Source organism: Hevea brasiliensis, chromosome 4, assembly GCF_030052815.1.
Source record: "Hevea brasiliensis isolate MT/VB/25A 57/8 chromosome 4, ASM3005281v1, whole genome shotgun sequence".
Lineage (NCBI taxonomy): Eukaryota > Viridiplantae > Streptophyta > Magnoliopsida > Malpighiales > Euphorbiaceae > Hevea > Hevea brasiliensis.
The window spans coordinates 10,056,994-10,076,761 of NC_079496.1; the positions used below are offsets into that span (position 1 = coordinate 10,056,994).

Here is a 19,768-nt window from a genome sequence, read left to right on the forward strand (position 1 = left end):
TTTATTACATTAAAATATATTCTAATCAATAAAATAATTTTTTAATGTAAAAATTCAATTAAAAATAAATATAATATTTTTATATTATAAATATATTTTATATAATAAATAGAAAACATATAAATATAAAATTTAAATAAATTATTTTACTAATTAAATAAAATTTTGAGACTATATTATAATTTGTCATTAAATTTTAGTCTCTTAATTATAATTATGATAATTAATTAAAATTAAATTATAATACATGCAAAATAAAATTTTGACTATAATTTAATATATCCTAAGCATTTAGTAAATTATAAATAATTGCTTTAACCCCTCAACAGGGTAAAGTCTTTGGTTGTTAAATGCCCTTTTCGTCTTCTTCTTCTTCTTTTTTTTTTTTTTACCTACAAATTATAAATAAATTCACTTCAGAATCCAAGCTTTTCTTTTTCTTTAATTTCCATGAATTGTATTTTATAAATTTATTACCTTTCTTTCTGGCTTTCAATTGGAACCAAACACTGACCAAAAGAACCTATCAGCAATTGAGCTTTTGTTCGTCTTTATATTCACCTCTGCTGATGACATACCAACTCTTCCTGAAAAAAAAAAAAACTGTGAAATGGAACTTGTTACCCAATACGCATAAAGAAACAAAATGTGGAGCAACCCCAGAGCACACAAGCCCATTCCAGTGATTTCAGTTTATGTGTAAAATATAACATTCAAATTAGTACCATTTATTTATTGCTGGAGAGTTGACTCCACAAGTTTATAGAAAGTTTCAATAAAATTAGTAATTCAAACTATAACTTTTAATAATATAATTATAATTTTAAATTGTTAGTTATTAATCTTAAAAAATTAATTTAAAACTAATATTTAACTAATATCCTAAATAAAAAAAATTACCTCAACAATTTAATCAAATGGATCTTCTTATACTAACAATGCATTAGGATTGTATATTTATGAAATGTGAAATTAAAATATATTCTAAATTCTAATCAGTAAGTTATCATATTAACAGAATAAATAATATTTTAATTTTAATTTTACAAAAATTTAATTTATCATGAAATGTTTACAGAATTAAGACGTGTTATAACACATTTTAAAAATTAAAAACGCCACAAAACTTTTTTAGTAAAATTAAAGGGTGAGAATATATATTCAACCTTATTATTATAAATCACACATTAGAAGAATCCATAGGAGTATATGATTCTTGACAATGGTATATCCTTGTATGAATGATGCAAAAGTACGCGGCAGCGGAACTTCATCATTCATCACACCTCGTAGTAACCACAATCAGCCAAACTTTATTCCTTGCCATACGTCTTCTTGTCTCGAAAATTAATATGTCATCATTCATCATAGTACGGTGACTTTTTCTTGATAGGCTAGGCTGTAGTAGATCCACATGCTGACATTTCCAAGCATTTTATATCAGTCCATGGCTCGGAAGAGAGGATAATTCAGCAATAAATTTTTTGTGAACATCTCTGCGACTGCGAGTGTTAATGTATAGAGACAAATATTTTAGTTCAGTAATAAGTTACAGATACCAGTGTTGTTCCCAACACCTATATAAGCCTCCAAACTCCAAAGAATCCTATATAAATGGCTTCCAGCATTGAAACATCTCTGATCAACTCACTTGAAAATATGGGCAGGAGTTGATAATATCATAAAATGCCAATCTGCGATGTTCTATGCTTTAGGATCGTCAACTACACTGACAGCTTGTGACTTCAATACTGAAAGGAACCAACTTTTGTTGATGAGACGCATCTTGCCTCAACGGCCAATGTTTTAACAATGCCATGGCATGGGTCACCTCCAAATACAGCATTTGATACTGAAATATTGCATTTGCTTCTTCCTTCACAAGCCTGCAAAATAGGATAAAGATGTAAATCAGAATCTGCTTGGAAAAAATACCATGTAAAAACAATTTCTTCAGCTGGAAGAACAAAGCAGAAACATAAAAGCGTAGCTAAAATTTGCCTATCAATCTACGCAACTATCAGCATGAAATGCTTCATTTTGCAGAACGATCACTGTTTGCTATTCCCATATCACAACATTATCAACCCTGAGTGCCTGAATTGAGGCAGCCAGAGATTGCAATACATTTTTCCCTGTTAAGATTAATGCTTAGGGCAGTGACCCCACTTAACATTTCCCTCCCTTTTGTCACTCTTTTTTGGCAGCAATCTGAGCAATTTGATGTTGAGGATTCTCTTTTTTCCTGGACTTATGGTTAAGGATGGTAGAAGAGCTAGGCCCCTAACCTAAAACATCGAAGATCCAGAGAATATATATGCCTAGCAAGCAAAAACATAAAAAAAATGCTCCAGAAACCATTTTTATGGTCAGCGAACTATAAGTTGCCAAGATGAATGAATGCCACAAATTTTCAAAAAAAGCACAGGCAAGAGCAAGATTTTCCCACTCGTTTCAAGGCCCAAATGTAGGTTTTTCCCAACTGTTTAAAGGCCCTGGTATACAATTTTCAAGGATTTCAAGAAGAAAGTCAGATGATATTCACGATCATGATGAAAATTCCAATTCATGCTAGCCATTAGTGTTTCATAGCAGAAATATATATGTTTGCTCAGATATAATCATCATCAAAACTAGTTTTCAGGACCCTTAGGCAGGGGTGGTTTGAAAGTGAGGATGGCAAACCTTGGCCACTACAGATAATGAATTGGGTGCATGGCAATTGCTTCTAGAATATTTCTGGCAGCTCCCTTGAGGAGTTCCATAGCTAGCAAATTCTATGGAGGAGATTATATATCCATCTTGACACTGTAACTGTATTTCTGGTGTCATATCTTTAACTGAAATATTTCCACCAATAAAATCTGGATGGACCCACTTCTGAAGAGGTGGATAGTGGGTTTGTGACACTTGAGCACAGATCACACGGGCTGAACGCAACTTTATTGAAATTTCAAATGGATTTCCTCCTGTCTCCTCGAATAACACAAGCAAATTATTTGATGCACGTAACCATGACCGTGGGATGTGGTACCTGGACATTGAACAGTACCAGCTAGTGGCATTAAAACTCGATTTTTAGTGATTATTGCATTATGGATCAAAGAGTTATCTAACAAATCATGTAAAGGAAGCAACAATGAGCCATCACACATCATGCATGGGTGCACATGTGAGTGTTAGTATACCAGGTTTGAGTAGGATTCCCACAATTTGTTGTACATTTCCCAGAACTGTAGGCTCCCCGATAATCACAATTTCTTTGGCATCCATCTTCAGGGGCAACCAGAGTCCAGTATCTTCCAATGTGATGGCCATTGACCCATGCCTGGCCCTTTCCCATGCTTCCCAAATCAAGAGCAACTGGGTCAGCCCCTGCTGGTGCATCAAAGTATGTCTGCATGAATTGGGAAAACAGGATTTATCTTGGAATTAACACAACAGGGCTTTTGACATCACAATTTCAAAAATAAATAAAAAAATTTCTGGGATCCACTAAAGGCAAATAAACCAGAAAAAGTGTCTAGGTAAGCCTTCTTGTGTTGTTTTTATTTTGAATAACAAAAAGAATAAGCCAGAAAATTGAGAGCGGGGTGTCAATTATAAACTATTTGTTATAGAACATGTTAATCAATGAAGATTTAATGAGATGTATGACAATAGAAAAATAAAACTGGTGATTTGCCTGTACAATATTCTTCAAGGAAAATCACTGAAAAAAAAAATCCACACCAATATTCTACAGAATGGGCTTTCACTATTTTAACTCCATGAAAAATGAGATTTACCTTGTACCAGGTAAATGTTGATGGAATATCATCAAGTGTCAAATCAGTCCATTCTGCCCTTTCGTTATTTCCTTCAGTGTATATTTTTAGGTACTCACCCTGAAGTCCCACCTGAAAACAAAATTTAAAACTAACTTATTTTCCACACAATTTATAGGAAGGAGAAGAGAAAAAGTGCTTCATTTCATAGTGTAAAATCTGACCAAATCATGGTACTAAATAATAGAAAAGACAAAAAAAAAAAAAAAACTACCATCTGTATAACTAAAAAGACAGATGACAATGTCTGATAAATTTTGTTACAAATTCAATTACGACATAAGAATTAGAGTTTTAATTTAACATAGCAGACTTATTCTATAAAGTTATAACATATTAGATTTTACGCATTAGATCTTTCTCTCTCCCCCCACCCCACCCCAACAAACCCGCCCCCCACGCGGGGGAAATTTCTCATTGAACTCAAACTTTAACAATGAAAAAAAAAAAAAAAATATGCAGTGCAACAGCTACTAATCCAATATTTCAGATGGGGACCAGGATAGGCATATAGATTGATATAGATTTCTTTCTTTTTTCAGTTCAAACCATGAACATGAGCCTGAGGTTTGTTTTCCAGAATTAGCTGCCCTCTGATGTATATTTCTTTTATAGTAAATGCAGGCATCAAGCACATTAAACATGTTTTAACACTAGAGAATCCATAAATTTAGTCTTGCAAGATTTCATTTAAGAATCAAATACAATAATACATGGACAATATTGCAGGCAATGGCTATGCATTACTCCCAACTACTTACAAATTCATCCGGTGACTGTGCATATGTAATATGAAGAAGAAAGTGTTGAGATTTTTCAATAATAACAATGTACTAGAAAATAGTGTGCCCTCTCTCATTTTTATTTGGGATCCACTCATCACACTTTCAGGTGGTCTTCATATAATTTTGAGTGCAAGATGCACAATTTTCTTGCGTCCCAGGTGCATTCAGTAATTCCTTCAGAGAGAGAGAGAGAGAGAGAGAGAGAGAGGGGGAAATTGCCAACTCCATGCCTTTACAATGCCACCAAAAAGATGCAGAAGAAAGCAGATTAAATTGTTAAGGACATACCTGGTAGGTCCATAATAAGTTTGAGAGGTCTATATCCCCATCCTTAAATCCGGTAAGCTTACTTTGGCCTTTAAAACCTGCTCCATCTCTTTCTAAGAAGGCACCATAATTCTGCATCATTGAGACTATGGAATCAGTAATTACCATTCTGCTCAGAAACAAGATATTGCATAGAATTAGATAAATAGCAAGAAAACAAACAATGTAGGAGGCTACAAAATATAAATGAAACTACCAATAGTCAATTACAACCAACAAGATCTAATATCATTGTTTAGGATGTATTTTGGCATGAATCAATGCTGAGAATCTAGTCAAATCATGAAGAATAAAGAATAATGGGGTTCATATTCATGAATAAGAAACTTTTGAACTGCCAGATTTAAACAGAAATACCTTCTTCACCTCGTGTTATGCATTCTCTAAAAAGGAAAGTTTGTTGGTACAAAAATGGATAATTAACATAAGAACATCAGCAGATAAAATGAAGAAACAAAAAGGATTGGAAGAGCAAAAGTATGAATAGAGTAGCATACTTTCCCAATTTTATGGTTGGTTAGGGTAATGGGGAAGCATGACAGGCAAGTAAGTTATAGAAAACCAACTAATAGATAGTGTGACACAACATCATTCCATTGGTAGTTTAGCTTCGTTTCCTATGTCAAGAAGCCACCTGCAATGAGAGAGTGGGAGAGGAGGACAATTTTGAGACAAATAATTTTTTTTTCTTTTGCTTCTGTTAGACACTCCCTTGACAGCATCCTCTGTTTCCTAAGTTATTTTACCATTGAACCAAGCACTATCATCAAAGACAAACTCTTTTGCTGCAATGAGAGAGGTACTCTCAAGAAAGTTAGCGGCAGGTTGCTCTCATGAAGCAGTAAAATGACAATCTGATCCTAAGTGTAGAAAGAGATGATTCTCATATATTTCAATTAATCTGTACATGGGTATTTATACAATTGATTCCTATAATTGTGTTATACTAATTAGGAAGAAATCCTAAATAAGAAATCCTAAATAGGAATACAGAATACAGAATATACAGAGAAATAATATAATGATTGACTTTCCATAACACTCCCCCTCAAGTTGGAGCATAGATGTTAATCATGCCCAACTTGTTACAAATGTAGTCAATCCTAGTTCCATTCAGAGCTTTTGTGAAAATATCTCCTAACTGCTCTCCAGTTTTGATATGTCCTGTTGAGATGATCTGTTGTTGAATCTTTTCACGAACAAAGTGACAATCAATCTCAATATGTTTGGTCCGCTCATGAAATACCGGATTAGAAGCAATATGGAGAGCAGCTTGATTATCACACCACAATTTCGCAGGCAGGGGGGTCTTAAAACCTATCTCATCTAGTAATTGAAATATCCACATTACCTCACATACTGATTGTGCCATGGCTCTGTATTCGGATTAAGCACTAGATCGAGAAACTACACTCTGCTTCTTGCTTTTCCAAGACACCAAATTTCCTCCAACAAAAACGCAATATCCAGTAGTTGACCTCCTATCAACCTTAGATCCAGCCCAGTCGGCATCTGAAAAACATTCAACATTTAAATGCCCATGATTACCATATAACAAACCTCTTCCTAGAGCTCCCTTCAGATAGCACAAGATTTGTCCCAAGGCTTCCCAATGAGCAACAGTTGGGGAAGACATAAACTGACTTACCACACTAACGGCATAAGCAATGTCAGGACGAGTGACAGTAAGGTAGTTCAATTTTCCTACCAATCTTCTGTATCTCTCTGGATCTTCAAACAACTCACTATCCCCTGCTATGATTTGTAAATTTGGAGTCATTTGTGCACTACAAGGCTTAGCACATAATTTTACTGTCTCTGTCAATAGATCAAGGACATATTTTCTTTGAGACAAGAAAATACCCTTCTTACTTCTCATATCTTCAATACCAAATAAATACTTTAATAATCCCAACTCTTTGGTCCAAACTGGGTTTGGAGGAAGATTTTAAGAGATGAAATACTGCAGAGTCACTCCCGGTGATGATAATGTCATCCACATAGACTACTGTGAGAATTAGACCACCTCAGTTGCTTATAAAATACCGAGTGATCACACTTACTCTTTTGCATACCAAATTCTGTCTCGCTTCACCGAATCTCCCAAACCAGGCCCTAGGACTTTGTTTCAAGCCATAAAGAGACTTCCAAGCCTACAAACTTTACCCAACTCCCCGAGCAACAAACCCGGTGGTTGCTCCATATACACCTCCTCACGAAGATCACCATGAAGGAAGGCATTCTTGATATCCAATTGGTGCAGGGCCAATCATATGTAGTGCTAAAGAGATAAACAAGCTGATGCAGTAAGTTTAGCTACAAGAGAAAAAGTGTCGAGTAATCAACCCCATATGTCCGAGCATATCCTTTTGCTACAAGGCGTGCTTTTAATCTAGCCACGTAACCATCAGATTTACCTTTCATCAGAATACCCATTTGCAACCAATAGCTTTCTTACTAGTGGGCAAAGGCAACATTAAACATGTTTTAACACTAGAGAATCCATAAATTTAGTCTTGCAAGATTTCATTTAAGAATCAAATAAAATAATACATGGACAATATTGCAGGTAATGGCTATGCATTACTCCCAACTACTTACAAATTCATCAAGTGACTGTGTATATGTAATATGAAGAAGAAAGTGTTGAGATTTTTCAATAATAACAATGTACTAGAAAATAGTGTGCCCTCTCTCATTTTTATTTGGGATCCACTCATCACACTTTCAGGTGGTCTTCATATAATTTTGAGTGCAAGATGCACAATTTTCTTGCGTCCCAGGTGCATTCAGTAATTCCTTCAGAGAAAGAGAGAGAGAGAGAGAGAGAGAGAGAGAGAGAGAGAGAGAGGGAAATTGCCAACTCCATGCCTTTACAATGCCACCAAAAAGATGCAGAAGAAAGCAGATTAAATTGTTAAGGACATACCTGGTAGGTCCATAATAAGTTTGAGAGGTCTACATCCCCATCCTTAAATCCGGTAAGCTTACTTTGGCCTTTAAAACCTGCTCCATCTCTTTCTAAGAAGGCACCATAATTCTGCATCATTGAGACTATGGAATCAGTAATTACCATTATGCTCAGAAACAAGATATTGCATAGAATTAGATAAATAGCAAGAAAACAAACAATGCAGGAGGCTACAAAATATAAATGAAACTACCAATAGTCAATTACAACCAACAAGATCTAATATCATTGTTTAGGATGTATTTTGGCATGAATCAATGCTGAGAATCTAGTCAAATCATGAAGAATAAAGAATAATGGGGTTCATATTCATGAATAAGAAACTTTTGAACTGCCACATTTAAACAGAAATACCTTCTTCACCTCGTGTTATGCATTCTCTAAAAAGGAAAGTTTGTTGGTACAAAAATGGATAATTAACATAAGAACATCAGCAGATAAAATGAAGAAACAAAAAGGATTGGAAGAGCAAAAGAATGAATAGAGTAGCATACTTCCCCAATTTTATGGTTGGTTAGGGTAATGGGGAAGCATGAAAGGCAAGTAAGTTATAGAAAACCAACTAATAGATATTGTGACACAACATCATTCCAATGGAAGTTTAGCTTCGTTTCCTATGTCAAGAAGCCACCTGCAATGAGAGAGTGGGAGAGGAGGACAATTTTGAGACAAATAATTTTTTTTTCTTTTGCTTCTGTTAGACACTCCCTTGACAGCATCCTCTGTTTCCTAAGTTATTTTACCATTGAACCAAGCACTATCATCAAACTCTTTTGCTGCAATGAGAGAGGTACTCTCAAGAAAGTTAGCGGCAGGTTGCTCTCATGAAGCAGTAAAATGACAATCTGATCCTAAGCATTGTTAATAGGCTTCCAATCCAGGGGAAATTTAAAAAAAAAAAAAAAGGAAGGTATGGCAGAATTGCCAAGTTGTCCTAGACCGTCCTTTGCATCTGTTGGAATTGATGAGATTCCATGCTCCAACTTTAGGGAGAGCGTTATGGAAAGTTAATATGCATTTTATATATTCCTATTTAGTTGTGTAGCATAATTTTAGGGATTTTATTCTTTTCTTATTTAGGGATTTGAGTTGTACATAAATATATTCGTAAATATATTCGCATTATGAATAAAATAAAGGGATTTCTCAAAATTAACAAGGTATCAGAGCTCATGCTTCATTAGGGCTTCAGTATTGTTCACGGGTACTGTTCATTGGCACTATTTATGGATATTGTTCATTGGCACTGTTTACGAGCACTGTTCACAATTCCTAAACCTATAATTGTTTTTCTAGTTACGTAGTTCTTTGTTTTCAGCCTCTTTCCCATGTGCCGGTGCGTGGTGGAGCATGCTTCACTGTTTTCCAGCTTCAATCTTCTCCTTCGGTGTTGCCTTGATGAGAGGAGTTTATCCTTGTTAACTACAACACCTTGGTGACCCATTTTTGGGCCTGGTGACCCTTTGGTCATTTTGACTTTCGGTGTTGTGCTCTGTTTTAGGTGAACTTTTGGGTATTCTGCTGTTTAGTTCTCTGTTTTAGGGTAGGTGTGTTTTCTGTAAGCTTGCTAGTGTTCTGACCTTCCGTTTGGTATTGCTCTATGGGTATTGGGTTTAGACAGCCACCATAACACAACGCAATGAGCTATTAGACAAAGATCCACCTATTGTTTCGTCTCTTTCCTCGTTAGAGTCGTCTTTGAAGAGGGAAGACAACCTTGTGAGTTGCATTCTGTTGGTGTTTCCTCACCGGTGTCGCCTTTGGAGTGAAAGTGCAACCCTATGAGTTGCTTTGTGTATTGGTGCCTTTGTGTAGGTGGTTTCTAAATTTGGTTGCATTTGGTGATTTCTTGTGGTTGTGCTATTTATGAGCTGTTGTGATCAATAAGAATCTCATCAAGGAGGAATGTTGAAATTGATGAGATTCCATGCTCCAACTTGAGGGAAAGTGTTATGAAAAATCAATATGTATTTTATATATTCCAATTTGGTTCTGTAGCATAATTTTAGGGTAGCATAATTTTAAGGATTTTATTCTTTTCCTATTTAGGGATTTGAGTTGTACATATAAATGTGTATTATGAGTTAATAAAATTAACGGATTTCTAGGTCAAACTTAACAACATCAACTCCACAGTCACAAACATACATAAAAAGGGGTGGCTTATTTTTAATGCTTTCCATAGATTGGGAAATGTGCTACATAGAGGCTTTACAGATTTTTGATGTATGGACTTATGATCTGCTAACTTTACCCTCATCAGCCTATTGTACAAGCCAACGGGGTAACTTGACATCAACTGGTTAGCATCTAATGAGAAGCATTGCATTACTTGGCATTAAGCCATTAACAGAAGATGATATTCAGACAAGAATATTAAACCTTTTACCTGCAAACCCACTGTTTGAGACAACAACACTAAGTCATTATATCCTTTCTGAAACTGAACTGGCTGCACCACCTTGACCCAATGACCGATCACACTGCCTTGACTTCCGAAAGAAAAAAAAAATCATAAACATTGAAAAAAAATACAGGGTCATGAACTTATTTTAGAAAGAAATAATAAATGAAGGTAACAAGCATTAGTAAGAAGTATCTAGAATCTAGAAGGCAAAAATGTTCTCTTTTTGAGGGAGACAATGACCAGCACAAAAGTCATAAATAATGATGAAGCAGGATATTACTTGATTCTCACAATATAACTGTTTTAATTTGTTTCAATAACATAAGTCATAAAGAGATGCAAAGGAGGTTCTTACTCTTTCAAATAAATAATCTTTGTTAGGCACCAAGGAGTGCTACCCCATTACACTAAGGGCAGACGATTTCAAATCAGTAAAAAAAAATGGCACTATTTTTCAAAATCAATCATCTTGCCAATAAAAAATTTAGTCATGCAGCCTCCTCTCTTCAGTTTATCTAAAGAGGATGCATTTCTCTCAAAAGCACTTACTCCTCTCTCTAAATTATCCAAATGCTCTAAAAAGGAGTCTCTTCAAGCATAAAACCACATTTAAAAATTTTCTTCATAAGCCAAGCAAACCCCCTAGGTCACCATATACCAAAACCAAAGAGACTCTCTATAGAGCCATTGGCATTACTCAATTTTACCCAAATCCAAACTATACTGCATTTAGCCTTAAACACAAAACAGTTCCTTTTAGCTTTAGGTGTACCATACCCTCTAAAATATGATTCATAATCAACAGATTCTGGCAAAGATAGCATCTATTTACCAAATATTTTCCCCTTTTCATTAGATTGTCTAAAATGCCCTACTAACACCACCACATGAGCCAGCATTATTTTTTCCTTGAGGATGCAATAGTCCAGCATTATATCTTTCCTTGATGATGCAATAGTTTCACTATCTTGGTTAATGATATAAATTACGTATACAAAAGCTGCAACATAACAACAATAACAACAACTAAACGTTAATTTCAAACTAGTTAGAGTCGACTATATGGATCCTTTTTTGCTATTCAGCTCTATTTGAAACCAATTCTGCATCAATATCCAAAAATTGTAAAACTCTTTTTATACTACTTCTTCCCTCCATGTCATTTTAGGTCTCGCCTTTCCCTTCTCACTCCTTCCACTACTAACTTGTCACACCTCTGCATTAGGGCATTCAATGCTCTGCTTTGGACATGAGCAAATCATCTTGATTGACTCTCCCTCATTTTATCCCCAATGGGCACTACATGCACTCTCTAGTGGATGTGGTCATAACTTGCAACATAATTTGCACCAAAATCAATTGCATACTTTTATGCCATATTTTTCTTATGTAGTAAGAAAAAGAGATCAAGAAGAGAAAGAGAGTTGTTGGCTTCTCTATTTCATATATTTGTTTATTACATCCTAGGCTATATATACAAGACTTCTAAAAAAGGAAAATAACTAAAAAAGAATAAAACCTATAAAGTAGGCTATTATCCTAAAATAATGCCCTAATTAAGTGATATAAAACAAACAAATCTATAAAAATATGGTAATCCCTAAAATCATGCTAACCCAAATCAACTCCAATTTTTCAGCATTTTCTTTTTTGTTTTTGATCCAATGGCTACATTACACAATAGGAGTAAGTCTCCCTATACCTTAAATCTCTCAATTCCTAGCATGCAAGATCAAATCTCCTACATCCTGGAACATTGACAACTGATTTTACTAATCTTTGCAGCACCTTCTTCCATTTTTCAATTTCCTTATCATAATTGCATTAACATGTATTTGAAAATGAATCAACTGGGAACATGGTGCTAGGTTGTCATGCTCTTAATGCATCTAAAATGCATTTTGAGGTCCTAAGAATACTTTCCTAAAAGGTAGACATCCTGTGGCCTATAAAATTAGAACTAGGATTTAGTATAAGATACATCATATCGTATTTATATGTTGGAAAGTAATTTCATTGTAGAGTAATTGAATTTCACCACCATCACCCACCACTCTAAACCCAAACACCACAAATGAAGAAGAAGAAGAAGAAGAAGAAGAAGAAGAAGAAGTAGTTTGAGACATTACCTATAAGCTGGCCATTAACAAATACACGTAACACATCACGCATGCTATCTATTGTAACTGCAGGACTAACTTTGTTTTCCTCCCAAAATGCAATATCATCATCAGAAACATATATTCTGCATCACAAGAAAAGCACCTAAAAATGTATTAATGTATAACAAAAAAGAGTGAATAAACTAATTATTTAATTTTTCACAATAAAGAGCCACAATGATTTGATTCAACACACAAAGTTCATGGAAAAAATTAAACCATAAGCATCTTTAACGTTGAAGATAATCATAGCCAAGATGAAGGTTCGCAGGAGTTAGAGAAAATAATGGTTATATATATATATATATATATATTGAGCAATGTTCACTATAGAGAAAATTTTCAGATACCTTAAAGGCCATATGATACATCACAAACCATTGGGTGGCATAAACACTCAGGCCATACCTCAGAGAATTTTAAGCAATTTCCTAAAGTGAAAAAGGTAAATGACTGAACGAAAAAAGATAATTTATAGCTAGATAGCCAAGTAATTTATGCGATCTAATATTAACATTCACATTTCTTATAAAGTTGAATGCATTTGTAATTTGTAGCCTATATCCAAGACTAGACGACCATATACCTAGTGAAATGCCAAAGATAGTCAGAACGATCTTTTGTCACATTCAAATGCTCCAGAATGCCTTCAACTGTAAAATTGTTCTCACTCCAAACACTAATTGGCTCCTTTACGGTCACCCAGGATGTCCGTATATTGGAACCTTCATTTTGAGCCATTAAATGTGGGGGTGTAGAAATATCTGTAAGGTAAGGCAAAGCAAGCTCTACATATTTGATAGAAGTTTGTGCTGCAACCTGCTTGCATGGGAACAAAAGGGAAGAAGAATAAACAATAACGAATCCAAACTAAACTCCAGGAAGAAAAAGAAAACAACTAAAATCTCTTCATTGGCTGAAAACCAAGCAGTTAAAGTTTGTCCATACTCTTAATTTCAAAATGGAGAAACGTACAAATAAAGTAATCCACAAATGTGAGAGAGAGTGTTAATTTTTCAAAAGCCTCTTAAGTAAAAAAGGAAGTTGCAGTTGAACATGTTTACACGAGTTATTCCTAGCACATATTAAAAATGTCTGACAACAAATAAAGCTGTAACCTTATAGCAGGCCTTGTATTAATATTTGGCTTCATTTATTGCAAGAAATAAAGGAAAAAAAATCCTAGTGTTCAGACAAGTATGTGTCACATAAAGATAATGCCAGATTTTCCAAAACGCATAGTCCCCTATATATTGGAACCAAACCTTGGCAGTGTTGAACACCACATTCTTGCAGTCTGGTAATATACTCACTGACCATGGTGGTAAAGTATATGATTGACCAAGGAACCTAACAGTAGCTGTTTTGCGTTCATCAATATTTGCAAGAAATGCAGAGCAGCTGCTTTTACTTCGATGCCAAGTAGAGTTCAGTATGTCAGTGTGAGCACTTGCACAGTAGACATGTGCCTGACAGTATTGATATGAAAAGCATGGATCAAAATATAGACCCAAAAAAGAAAAAATCAGAAGAAACAAAAGAGGTAGCACAATTGAAAGAAATAACCTGCAAAAATGGAAAAGATAACAAAAGTTCCTCCACCCAATCCAATAAATTTTGGTAACATATGCATGGTAGTAATGTTTATATAAAACTTCGAAGTTCACTAGTTGGTAGAAATTCACAAAGTGGTGTAAGATGTCCGATAAATTGATGTCATGTTCTGTAAAATAAACTCATTTAGTTCCTCCCCCAAAAAGTATTTTATTGAGTTTCTTTATGTCAACAAACATTTTAAGTCAGCCATTTCTGAATATTCCCTACTTATAAGATGACTAAGGTTATGTCAACAGCTATAACATATTTGAATACCAACTAGTAGCCTAAAGACAATGAAATGAGTGTTTCAGCAAGGTTTACCATATAAAAGCTGTTGAGAAATACAAGACCAATCAAGAGTTGTTTCCAGTCCAGAACATTTTTTATTTGCTTTAGCATTTTATGTTGGAAACAATGACCTCAAAGCCTAATGCCATTAAGGGGATCGTTGGTTGCAAACTGAAGTAGCCCAGCTAGCAAAGAAATCAACATCTTGTCTAACATATCAAGTCCAGGAAAATATCAATCTGGAAAAATACTCATAAAGGCTGAGAAAATACAGCACAAACCTCTTGCTTGGATCCCAATTTTATGTAATGAGGTGAATCTGCAGCAACTAGAGCCGGTTCACAAAGCTTTATAGCAGTATGCAGATCTTTCAAATGCCCCCACTTGGGCTCACTCAGCAGACCTAGATGGAAAGGGATAAGAAGAAGAAGAAGAACAACAACAACAACAGGAAGAATTCTTCAATTTGAGCTTCAATGTTATGTTTATATTTGACAAAACATGATGGGCAAGTAACTTATGCCTCAGACACGAGTTTCAAGATTAGGAAAAAAACTGTCTTTCTAAATCCATTTTCACCTACCATATTCATCAATTGGAGCATCATAGTCATAACTAGTTATATAGAAGGGGCCTCCAGCAGTCCGACCAAAGTTTGTTCCACCAAAATACTGCAATCAGGCAGCACGCTCATCAAAATACAGGATGTGTTCATCAGCAGGGTAACTATTACTGACTGAATCTGACATAACCTACATAATATGTTTTATACACAACATAAAGATATTTATTATTGAAGAAACAATGAAACTAGTATAGTTTGGAATTTTACTTTGCAGTCATTGTTAATAAATGAATCTTAGATCATTAAGATGCTTTACAGAAGCCTTTTCTGTTATGCTACGGTGGTATAGAGCCGCTCCCTATCAAATAGTTCACTTCAGCTTCTTTGACAATGTATGAAAATAAACAAAGTTTGTCTACCACTTGTAAAAAAAATGATATCAGGGAAATTTTCTTTAATTGAAAATAAAACACTCCACTTCAAACAAAAAAAATGAATGTAAATACTGAATATTTAACTCAGACAACCAACAAATATGACTAAAACTTTTGCATACCTACCACATAGGGATTTCATTTGGCACCTAAGAAGGTCACTAACAATTGAAACTGACATGAATTTTGAACCATGCATCTCACACCAGCAACAAAATTGCACAAGACAGTACTTCGCATAATATTCTAGACAGAATAGTACTTTATCATGTATTGATCAATCAAAATAGGCATTCATTTCAGTAATACATTGTACCATATAATAATTCTGGAAGCTCCCCCCACGTTCAAAAAAGCGTGCAACTGCAAATGCAAGGTCTTCAACCGGCCTATGAGGCAACCTACCACCCCAAGTTGTATACCTTCAAAAAGCCAATTTAAAATGAGAATCATTTTGATAAACTTGCAGTAAGGTAGCAAAGAATCAAATACAAAGAATTTGATTTTCAGATGAGTTGGGCTAGGCTAACCATCATTATCACTAGCCTTTTTTAACACCTTCCTATAAAGCCTCACTTCAATTGCTAAACGCAACAATTCACAATGTAGTGTGTAAGCAGCATATATGGCAAAAAGGATTTGGCAAGAAGACCCAGCATTAATTTATTAAAATTTCAAATTAATTTTATAATTTATTCCAGAGTTTCTTGCTTTCTTGTAACAAATATCAACAATATTACTATTCCTACTTCGAAACTCTTGCTGGAGTCATAAGATGTTGAAGAAAACTTATGATGGGATCTAGCTGAGTGCTTTTACAAAGCAACTGTTTTGCATATAGCAGAGGCAGATTCCCTATAATTTCACATTCGATTCCAGAGCCAGATATGTATTAACATGAAGCTCAAATGGGAAAAGAAATATCCAGTAGCTTGGCATCAGCCTCTCTAAAATTTGATTTTAAGTTTCCAGGTCAGTTTAGGAAAAATTATAATTGCTCTGAAAACCTCAAGCTGTCCAAATTTTCAAGATATGTCCGCGAGGGGGAGGGGAGCGGGGGGTTGGGGGGGGGGGGGGGTGGTTTGGTGTCTGGGTTGGGAGGAGAATAAGAAATCCTATTGAACTTGGTAAATTGAGCATGAAAATCATAAGGAATTGCCATACCATCCATCCCAATCTTCTGTCCAAAATATTGGCTTCTTATGGGAATTTGGCTTATAACCATCACAATAATATGCATTGCAAGCATCTATCTGCAAAAAGGAAACCCAAACATAAAATGAATGAAATTTAACAATTCAAAACTCAATATATTGTAGTTGAAATTAACAATTTTAAACCAGATAAACCAATAAATGTTTGAGATAAAACCTAACAATTACTTCAAGTCATTTTTCATTATTGTTTATATGCAGGGCTTCCCAAAATTTTGTATTCGAAACAACAATCAAATAAAATTTTAAAAAATAACTTAAAAGCATGTCATACATAGAAGATGAAGACCTTACAATGTTCTCAGGGGCATCAGTTTGCCTGCACATTATCCATGGAACCCCAGCACCGAGCCCTACAGCCATCCTGGCAGCCCACTTAACATATTCCTTTCCCCCTGGCCCAAATGAGTGTTCAATGTTTCCATATTCATTTTCAATCTGTAAAAAATTTCTTTCTAGTTATATAAAGTTTAGCATTGAAGAATAAATTTCACTCTAGTGTTTACATGGGGAAGGTTTGGGAGCTAGAGCCTGCATTACTATAAAAAATCACTAGGCTGTAGCATGCATTTGGAATTTGTGCAAAGTTCATGATCAAAGATCTAGATGTTTTTCTGGTGGTTGAAAATAATGGATCAAGACCTCCTCTCTCCCAATGATAAGAGAAGGAGAAAGCCACTCATAAGAAGAAATAAGATGTGCAAATTTTGAGCAATTACCCTTGTTCATGAAATGTCCACAAGATGCAGGAAATGTGAGAATCAAATGGATAGAATGTGATTCTATCTCTCTATCTTGTAACCAAAATCAAGCCATCGATCTTATCTAAATAATTCAGCCTCATCTAGAAAAGCTAATCTATGTTGTGCACAAACTAAATATCAAAGTTATCTTACAACCTGCAACAAGATGATTGGGCCACCTTGCCAAGAGAATAGCATTTCCTCCCGCATTAGATCCACAATCTTTTTCACAAACCGCTGCATCTCCTCCTGTAAACATTAACCATCATCAGGGAGTCATGATCATCTCTATAAAGTCTAAAACTCTAACTCAAACAACCTAGAGACTCTTGGCTCAATTTCAACAAATTCACATAGTTTTTTAAAAAATAATAAATAACGAGTTTGACAAATTCACTTGTCAGCTTGAGAAATGCAAGAGTTTTGCAGTGAATTCTGTAATGCATAGAGCCGTGATCATCATCTTCCAAGCTAATGGATGAATGGACAAACAAAGGCACAATGGTTGACAAAAGGGAAAAAATTTTTTAAAAGAAAAGGATTGGATCAAAGGTTTTGCTGGCAACAGTTCAGGAATTAATTTCAAAAACTGCACTTTTACATTCTAGCATAAGTTGATATGATCAAACACAAAGGTGGAAGTCTAATTCAATGAGAATGCACCTAGCTGCCTAAATCTCTATTATGGGTCCAAACATTTGAACAAAGTGAAGGATGTTATTTCAATAGAAACAATTTTAAGAACCATTACTACCTATTAAACTAACAGATTTCAAACAGAAAATATTTTTGCAAGTGTGGATACTCATAGGTCCTGTATTACCTTAAAAGGATCGTTGTTTGTTCGAAATACTATGCCAGGGATATCACGCAGCCACACAGGGAAGCCCCTACAACATTGTTGGTCAAAATAAGGAGAAATTTTGAAAGAAAGCCATCTTATAGGCAGAGCACCACGCAAATGCCAGAATCAGTAATTGATTCATTAAAATCATGTGTACTCCATGCTAAAGAGTCATCATTGTCTAGATGGAATTATAATCAGAAAGAAACTTGAAAAATATGAAGGAAAAAGAAGTTGAGACCCAAAATTCCATTCAGCGCAAACATAAGGACCTATGCGGAGATGAAGATAGAGTCCACTAGCTCCCACTAGCTTCACAAACTTGACAATATCATACCTTCCTTCAAAGAAATACTGAAATCATAACAAGAAAAGATTTATGTTTTAGTAAAGAAATTAATAATAAGTGATAAATCAGACAAGCCTTGCAAAGTGAATATTGCTAACCGGCAGAAAAAAAATTATTGCACCTGTCCTTTAACTGGCTCATGCCCATTCCAAAACACATAAGTTTGAATAACATCTACCCCACCTTCCTTGCTCTTTGCTATCAGATCAGGCCACATCTGACATCAAATGAAAGATGTAAGCATGGCAGTCACGTTATCCAAAAAAAACAGGCATGAAAATGAGGATGAAAAAGCCACTAAGCATAAACAAATATACTAATATGCATTCTGCACACATTCCGAGAAGAAGGGAGGTTGGAGCAAATGATATACCACACACAAACTAGAATATTGAACAAGCACATATCAGGGCTGTAGTGAATGTTAGCTGAACCAACATCTACCTTGACTTAGTAAGGTCTAAACATGAATGGCTGCTGCATTCACATTCATTAACTTAAATTCCAACAACCCAAATCAATAACAAGTCTCCTGATAAACAAAATTCTCAAAAATGGTTGAATACTGCCATACTATTGCCAGTCCCAAGTCCAGAAAAAGGAGAAGGGTTACCATAGGTTGACCGCTAGCGTAAAACTCAGTATATGGATCCTTAAGATATTACAGTCAGAGTTTTCTGAGTAGTGTAAGTAAGGTAACACTCGGTACATTAATTAGAATTCAAGATAACCAATCATCGAACATCCCATTATTAAGCATAAATATAAACGAAATATGTAAATTGAGAATTAGGTTAAGAGCGGAGATTGTTGCAAATAGTTGTTAACCGTTCTACTAGTTGTCGGTAAAAGCCTTAAAAAAGAGAAGTGATCGAGAAGCAAAAGAAAATAGTGGAATTGAAGAACCTCAGGAGTAGCGCGAGGGTAGTGAATTCCACCGGAAATGAGCATACGGCGTTGACCATTGATGATCAGAGCCCGGTGGTCATAGCTAACATTGAACGGCTTAAAGAAGTTGGCAGATACGAAAAAAAAGTGAAGTACTATAAACAAAGACAGACATTCAAGCACAGCTTCTCCACTTCCTCTTGCAGCCATTTTCTTTTTTACGGGTAAATGATAAATGAAGAAAACGGAAATTGCATATGTAAAGAAGACGAAGAAGGGAGAAGCAGGAAGCAACCAACAACCGATCAAAACGATGCTTCTGGATAATGACAGGCTGCCTATCGGGTCGCAGAACCAGAGATCCT

The 19,768-nt window shown here is 35.1% G+C and overlaps 1 protein-coding gene across 3 annotated transcripts; it reads right to left on the minus strand.

Moving 5' to 3' along the window:
• Positions 1–1,156: 1,156 nt before the first annotated feature.
• Positions 1,157–19,768, minus strand: LOC110648875 (beta-galactosidase 9). Of its 3 annotated transcripts, XM_021803241.2 has the most exons (19): positions 19,422–19,768; positions 18,637–18,732; positions 18,408–18,520; positions 18,146–18,212; positions 17,479–17,571; positions 16,874–17,017; positions 16,530–16,618; positions 15,682–15,787; positions 14,950–15,037; positions 14,648–14,769; positions 13,745–13,948; positions 13,066–13,298; positions 12,447–12,562; positions 10,300–10,397; positions 4,901–5,011; positions 3,789–3,899; positions 3,189–3,397; positions 2,686–3,034; positions 1,157–1,886 (listed from the first exon to the last, which is right to left on the minus strand). In XM_021803241.2, exons 1-19 carry the CDS (start codon positions 19,611–19,613, stop codon positions 1,746–1,748), a joined length of 2,682 nt encoding a protein of 893 aa, XP_021658933.2. In that variant the 5' UTR covers positions 19,614–19,768; the 3' UTR covers positions 1,157–1,745. The 3 variants fall into 3 exon arrangements, with proteins under 3 accessions (XP_021658933.2, XP_058001265.1, XP_021658934.2); XM_058145282.1 differs by lacking the exon at positions 19,422–19,768 and having other exon boundaries at positions 18,439–18,520; positions 18,614–18,732; XM_021803242.2 differs by lacking the exon at positions 19,422–19,768 and having other exon boundaries at positions 18,614–18,732.